The sequence below is a fragment of the Sprattus sprattus genome (assembly GCF_963457725.1).
Source record: "Sprattus sprattus genome assembly, chromosome: 5".
Classification (NCBI taxonomy): domain Eukaryota; kingdom Metazoa; phylum Chordata; class Actinopteri; order Clupeiformes; family Clupeidae; genus Sprattus; species Sprattus sprattus.
The window spans coordinates 7,108,514-7,116,382 of NC_137924.1; the positions used below are offsets into that span (position 1 = coordinate 7,108,514).

Genomic DNA, 7,869 nt, shown 5'->3' on the forward strand with positions numbered 1-7,869 from the left:
GAGAGCGTCTCCAGGTGGATGACGTGGATGATGAGGGGCCGCAGCACGTAGTACAGGGACAGACACAGGTTCTCCAGCAGCTCACTAAGGGGACACACCACAACAAGCAATCAGCACGTAGTACAGGGACAGACACAGGTTCTCCTTCAGCTCACTAAGGGGACACACCACAACAAGCAATCAGCACTGAGCCCCACTAGACACCAGCACTCTATCAGAGCACAGCACAGCACAGACACAGCACAGCACAGCAAGCCCTGCAGCACAGCACAGCACAGACACAGCACAGCACAGACACAGCACAGCACAGCACAGCAAGCCCTGCAGCACAGCACAGCACAGACACAGCACAGCACAGCAAGCCCTGCAGCACAGCACAGCACAGACACAGCACAGCACAGCACAGCACAGCACAGCACAGCACAGCACAGCACAGCACAGCACAGCACAGCACAGCACAGCAAGCCCTGCAGCACAGCACAGCACAGACACAGCACAGCACAGCACAGACACAGCACAGCACAGCACAGCACAGCAAGCCCTGCAGCACAGCACAGACACAGCACAGCACAGCACAGCACAGCACAGCACAGCACAGCACAGCACAGCACAGCACAGCAAGCCCTGCAGCACAGCACAGCACAGACACAGCACAGCACAGACACAGCACAGCACAGCACAGCAAGCCATGCAGCACAGCACAGCACAGACACAGCACAGCACAGCACAGACACAGCACAGCACAGCACAGCACAGCACAGCACAGCACAGCACAGCACAGCACAGACACAGCACAGCACAGCACAGCACAGCACAGCACAGACAGGGCACCCCGAGAGAGACCAAACATGAACACACAAGCCTCAGTCTGCCTAACTCCTCACCACACCTGATTCTAATGAAGTTGCACACTCATCTAATTACCATAACAAGGAGATGTTTTAATCAGTGAAAAATTCTAATGACACTGGAAAGGACACTTTGGTAGCTACTTACTCTAATTTCAACGTAGGTTTGGAGAAAAACTCATTATAGAGCTGGTGTTCATCCTGACACACGTGAACCATGAAGGCACAGCCACTGCGCACCTGAAGGAAGCACAACATCACATTGTTGCATTATAGAGAATCAACATCATCATCATCAGTGTTTATTCAGGGAGAATTGACTGAGCACAGGGCTCTATTGCAGCAATGCCCTGACCCTGAGGCTACAGAATACAGAAGAACAATGAATAAACAAACCATAACAAAACAAAACAGACAAAATAAATAAACAAAACTCATTAAAAAAACTCAGAAATTAAGTATTAAAAAAAAATAACATAAAGTAAAACAATTAAATCAGAGAATAATTTAAAACAACAGCATTAAGATGAATGACAACGTGTGAACAGATGCACTCTGAAGGCTTGTACCAGGGCACAGTGGTATAGGAGGTAGAGAAGTCGCTTAGTGAAGACTTGAGCAAGACACTGAACCCCTAATTGCTCCTGATGTGCAATTGCCATCAGTGGAAATGAAAAAATGTATACATTGTAAGTCGCTTTGGATAAAAGCATCTGCTAATTGACTAAATGTAAAATGTTAAATATAAATACCAGGGCACAGTGGTCCTTGTTGTTCTGTCCGGTCAGGTCACTGATGGTGGAGGTGATGCTGGGACTCAGCAGGGCCTCTCTCTGGTCCAGGTAACACTGGTGGATGTCATCCAGCAGCTGATGGTATCTGTGCAGGACACCGTTCAGTACCAGTCAATAGTTTGGACACATCTTACATTTTTTTGAGAAGTGTTTTCTTTACTTTTATTATTTTCTACATTGTAGATTAATACTGAAGACATTTAAACTATGAAAGATCACATATGGAATTAAAAAAAAAAAAGTGTGATCTACCATCTAGAAAATAATAAAAGTTAAAACACTTCTCAACACTGGTACTGTACATTACAGTCTCCTCATGAAGCTTCAGAGACACTTCTGCTTCACTTCACATTGAGTTTTATTAGAATCCCTATCGCAACATGGTTTTAAATCTAAAATTAAAATAAATTAAACTTACTCTACAATTCTCTCCGACCGTTGTTCTACTTGTTCTATTAATGTCTGGAAAATGAAAAGAAAAACAAGTAAACATTCTGTGTGAAAAATGCGAAACATTTGCTATATTCACAACATTATGCGGGCTTGTTTTGTCTAAAAAAGCCCAGTAAAATGTAAATAGATTACTGACAAGGCCAGACACTGACAACCTTACCCTGACTTTTGGAGCAGCAGCTCTGAACTTCACATAGTACAGTGTAAAGGCATTATCTGCATTGGCTGTTGACAATGGATCCTAAGAACAGAGAAAAGGGCAACTGAAATATACAGTGCATCCAAAACACTTCAGAGCAATTCTTAAGACAGCACAGTTGTACTCCTCAGAGGTAATGTCATGCTTAAAAGTGACCGGGGGCGAAAAAGAGCACGGGTGACGTAATGTTGACTTTCGAACGACTCTTGAGTGACAGTTGCTATACCAACGATAACATTACGTGACCCGGACACCACGTAGCCGGGCCACTTTTTAGCTATCAGTCAGAGAGTCTCAAGAGTCGTTCGAAAGCCATCAGCTACTTTTTAGTCGCTTAATATTGTGCCTAAACGCACACTACGTACCCGGACTCTTTTAAGCATGACAGTAACATAAGCTTCCGTACCCTTTTTGTAAGCTGACTGGTAAGGTTCTGCATAGTGTTCACAGTATGGGTCTTCATGAGATGCATAGCTCTTGAGAGGCACTGTTTGAACTTGGTGAGATACACTGGATAGTCCTTGAAGTTCGGCTGAATTGCAAACAGAGAGAAGGACGAATATGAGATTAGTGCAGACTCAACCAACTAATATTGATCATTCATCTAACCCTGGAGCCAGACTATCTTCCAATAGACTTGAGCAAACATAACAAGTCACACTTACATATTCAGAAAGAAAACTGCCCATACAGACTTACATTTGAAGAGACATATTCGATACAGTCATCCAGCTTTGAAAGCACTGGAATAAATTCTTCACTGTTCACCGAGAGCGTAGGGGAATTTAGTTTCTGGGGAGATAAAGAGGGTCAGCGAATAGTTGTAGTGCATAGTTGAGGTGGGACAACTGGAATAGTGGAAACAATTACCCAAAATAGTAACTTATTCCTACCGTATTTATGTTTTCCAACTCATTGAAATATGACAGCTTATGCTGAATGGTCTCTGCCAAGTCAACCAGCTCCGACTGTGAAACAAGACAGGATCAAAAATAATTAGCATAATATTCAAAACACAAAACCTGTTCCAATGTCGGTTTGAGTCACATGTAAAATAGAGCACAAGTTATCAGTTGAATGAAAGTTGCATGATTGACTAACCTGCTCTTTCAGTAACTGCTCACAGGCCTCATGTAAAGTGCCTGTCTTGGTGGACACAAACAGATACTGCTTTTGCAGCGAGTCCAGGTGCTGCAGTGCCTCATTCACATCACTCAGAATGGAGTCACATTGTTCCTGATAGCCGTTCAGAGAGTCTCGTGTTTTCCTGATGGAGGGAACCAAAAATTAAATGTTTATGTCATAGATCTGCTCTACCAGGCCAGGACCCAGTTATCATTTCCTGATTATGGGCAGTAACATGCATACTGTAAAATACACACCAACTGTCTTGTGATCACCTATTCACATTAAGTAAACGTTTGGACTTAACCATTTTGCACAACATTATGGCACATCAGACCCATCATACAAATATTTCAATAATGCAATATTGACAAGAGGCCTCTTCAAACCTGTATTTAGCTCCTTCATCCTGATCCATGTGAACTTGTAACTTGGAGAACCATGAAAAAAACTACGGAATACATACGTAGCAGTCATGAGACATGTGCACTCAACATAAGTAAAAATGTAACCAAGTCAGTGGAATCGTGGGGGTGCAAGTAATCGACCCGCTAACCTGTTGCGCTGTCTCTATTCTTTCATTCTCCAGGTCCAGGGCTTGGAAGCCCTTCAACAGCACATCTTCAGTGGATGCTGGTACTGTTGTCGTGAAGGTGGTACGTAACGAACGAGATGTCAGGCTGCAAAGGTCCTCAATAGGCAACTACATGAATCCAAGAAACAATGCAGATGTGACATAAATAGCATTCACACGCAATTAATTGTTACGAACGACAAGTTGTATACATATGGCTTCGGAAAGAGCCACTCTTGTGCCTTCAAGCTAAACTGAATAAAAGTCTGCTAGATGACAAGTAAAGTATAGCTAACAACCGCAAACAGCTTATGCTAGCTGGCTTGTTGTTGACAGATTTACCAGCTTTCCTCTCACTTCACCCTATAGTATTAAATGGCAATGTAGTAGCTCCTTGTAACTGAGATTTAATTTCATTATAGATTTAGATAACTGCATAGTTCTGCATAGAATCACGAGGCATTCAACTGTTGTATTCTTACAACTAGCTAGTCAGCTAGCGACGTGGCAAGTCTCTTCCTAAAGCAACTTCACATTAGCTTGCTAGCTACTGCTAGCTGGCAGATAGCAATGAGCTAGCCAACTAACAAACCACCTCATTCATTGAAATCATTGTAGGTGGGTGCAGTTGCTTCATGCGGAAGCCAACTCTGATGATAAATAGTGTAGATAAGTTCATGCAAGCTTTCTGTGAAAACCTTAACTTACTTGTCAACTGTCCTTTCTGACAGCTAACCCACTACTGAAGTACCCACAAGAAAAACCCATTGAAGTCTCCTGCAGGATAACTAGCAAGTTAGCATGCACTCACCTCAGATGGAATGGGAAGTGTTTCCGCTGCAGTACGAATCTCCAGAATTGAGTCTGTTTGTTTTTCTGTTAGCGGTGCCATTGGATCAATCCGTCGGTCCCACAATGACAGTTTTTCACGGGTATCTTTATCAGTTAGATCCAGGAGAGACTGATCCATGGACGCCATCGTCTCTATCAACATTCAACGTCATCACACCAGTTCCTGTTCCTGAAGTTCCCCGTGATGTGTTGTGTGTAGTAGACTACGTCGTCACGTTGAGTGGTGCAGCATCATTCATACCTCACAGTACTAGACATGTTAACATACTAACCAAGATCGAAAGTTTAGAAACATATAATAATAGTTCCGGTATTATAAGTGGGAGTGTCCCCTTACCTCAATAAGATCAATAAGCAAAAAGAGAAGATAAACATAATTTTGTGTAGACTACTGTTACTATCTCTGGGTGTACAGTAGGCTACTAGGCAAATTTTGGACACACCTTTACTTTTTTTGAGAAGTTTTTTCTTTACTTTTATTATTTTCTACATTGTAGATTAATACTTAAGACATTTGAACTATGAAAGAACACATATGGAAAGATGAGCTAAACAAAAATAGTGTTATACTTAAAACATTAGGTGTGTCCTTTTGTCTGGTACTGTATATGATACCAATGAATCACTGAGTTCAGCTTGGGTTGACATTTTTTTTGTAGTAGTAGGCTAGGCTACTTATTTATACAGTGAAGTGATGTGCACTTCACACAAATTTAGAGGAACTAATACTTATATTTAGAGGAACTAATGTGTGTGAGAGAGAGAGAGAGAGAGAGAGAGAGAGAGAGAGAGAGAGAGAGAGAGAGAGAGAGAGAGAGCGAGAGATATATATATAGAGAGAGAGAGACTAGCAAGGACGTCCAGCATAAAGCAAATATGGAGAAATAATAAATACATTTGCAGGGTTAGCTCTTCACTATTTCTCACTTGAGAAGGCCCATCTCTCCTCTTCCCTTCCTTCCCTCTTTGGAAGGCCCTTCCTGTTTCTCCCTCTCCTCCCAACTGTCTTTATAAACTACCCGTCTCTTTCTCTTGCCTGTCTCTCCTATTTAAAAGAGACAAAAGTCCAATAAACTAGGCCATGAGTTGGTAGTATTCATAATAGTCTACATTCGCTCATGTAAATGAAAAAGGTAATGCATCTTTCATTTCATTAAACATATAATAGGCATCCCCTAATTTCCTAAATTGTAGGTCAGCATCTCCTTCTTGGCATTAGGCTTATATGTACTTAACCCCCTTTGTAACACACCATCTCTTTCCCTTTGCCTGTGGCTTTTTCTTAAAGTTATTGTATTTTGTTTAGGTCCGTCACTGATTTTTCTTTTTTTAATTACGACATCGATAGCCTACACTTAGGACAGTAGACTACGGGGCGGTCGTAATTGAGTTTAGTCGTACGGTTATCCGTTGATAAATAAATAAAACACTCCGTGAAATGTAACTACTGTTCGCTCGTTTATAGGCATAAAGGCATGAGCAAAGTTGATTCGTATGCCTTATGGACATGCTTCATGATGAGTTTTTGATTGATAACTTTTTAACCACAGTGTATATTAGCCTATATATGAATAAGATAATTTGAGCATTTGAGTTTTGTACAGCCGTGGCGTGGACGGTTTCTTTAGAAAACAAGTCGGCATCCAACGTTAACTGGGCATGTCCAGATGTTTTATCGTGGTTTTAAGCATAAAGCGATGTAAATAAGTGCTGCAATAGCTTTGCTAACCTTGCTCTTCGTAGGCCAGCTCTGCACATTTACATCGATAGGTATTGTTGCAAGTTACATTGAGTTTAAAACTTCTATCTGAACTAATCCCAGTAATGTTATTTAGCTAGTTATCATTTCAAATAAACACTCCATTAAAGTGTTGCCCCAGCTAGCTAGCCAGGCAGTAAGTAGGCTACTGTAAACTAGCTGCTTGGGCTAAAATAAAGTCAATTGTTTCCAAATCAGGGGCCGTATTCACAAAGAATCTTAGGGCTAAAAGTAGCTCATAAGTGGCGAATTTAGGAGAAACTCCTAAAAATAATGGGCGTGTCAGTCTTAAATTTAGGACTCCTATTTTTTTTTACTAAGAGCAATTCACAAAATATTTTATCCCTAAAAGTAGCACCTAAGTCTAGGACAGCTTAAAACTCCTCATGAGGACTCCTAAGTCACTAAGACCTATTCACAAAAAGTCTTAAAATGGCTGAAGCCAGACGTAACGTGTTGGAGACAATGAACGACAGACGTAACGTGTTGGAGACAATGAACGACTCTGAATTGTTGAGAAGATATTGTTTAAACCGTGAAGGCATCAACATTTTACTAGAATTAGTGCGGGATGCAATCACGTCTCCAACTATCCGAAACAACCCAATCAGTCCGGAAGTTAAATGTTTGATAACATTAAGATTTTTGGCTACGGCGAAAATGCAACTTTGCAACGCAGACGACTTCAGAATATCGCAATCATCAGTAAGCCTATTCATTCATCAAACAATCACCGCACTCTGTAGACCACACATTGTACAACAGTTTATTCGGTTCCCTATGGACAATCGCCTACTTCAAAGGATCAAGGTCAATTTCATGGCGTTTGCAGGAATGCCCGGTGTCGTGGGTGCCATCGATGGAACACACATTAAAATAATTGCTCCATCCAGAGATGAGGACGTCTTTGTAAACCGCAAAAAGGTACATTGAATTAATACACAGATAGTGTTTGATCCAAATTTCACAATCATGGATATTGTTGCGAAGTGGCCTGGATCTACTCACGATTCGCGCATTTTAATGGAGAGCGCGGTCTGCGCCAGCTTTTTGAGCGGCACCATGTACCTAGATGCCACTTGTTGGGTGACAGTGGCAACCATGCAAGACATGGCTTTTGACACCCTTCCTCAATCCACAACCGGGAGCACAGTTGAACTACAACATGCAAGTATACGCATGAGGCCTATTTTGGTGACACAATACCTGTAGCCGCGACGGCTCTTTTAAAGTCCACTCCGCAATCTCCATCCTACATTGTGACT

The 7,869-nt window shown here is 41.9% G+C and overlaps 1 protein-coding gene across 2 annotated transcripts in view; it reads right to left on the reverse strand.

Annotated features, from left to right (window-relative positions):
• The window catches only part of cog3 (component of oligomeric golgi complex 3), a gene marked incomplete at its 5' end in the record, with an annotated part of 11,316 nt that extends 6,329 nt beyond the window's left edge, over positions 1-4,987 (reverse strand). For both annotated transcript variants that reach the window (XM_080838673.1, XM_080838672.1), the window contains 12 exons: positions 1-84; positions 997-1,088; positions 1,601-1,727; positions 2,061-2,104; positions 2,256-2,336; positions 2,701-2,826; positions 2,994-3,086; positions 3,188-3,262; positions 3,396-3,561; positions 3,809-3,870; positions 3,976-4,122; positions 4,805-4,987. The exon at positions 1-84 is cut by the window's left edge and continues 56 nt beyond it. In XM_080838673.1, coding sequence (XP_080694799.1) covers positions 1-84; positions 997-1,088; positions 1,601-1,727; positions 2,061-2,104; positions 2,256-2,336; positions 2,701-2,826; positions 2,994-3,086; positions 3,188-3,262; positions 3,396-3,561; positions 3,809-3,870; positions 3,976-4,122; positions 4,805-4,987 — 1,280 coding nt within the window. The remainder of the gene's footprint in view (positions 85-996; positions 1,089-1,600; positions 1,728-2,060; positions 2,105-2,255; positions 2,337-2,700; positions 2,827-2,993; positions 3,087-3,187; positions 3,263-3,395; positions 3,562-3,808; positions 3,871-3,975; positions 4,123-4,804) is intronic.
• Positions 4,988-7,869: the final 2,882 nt, after the last annotated feature.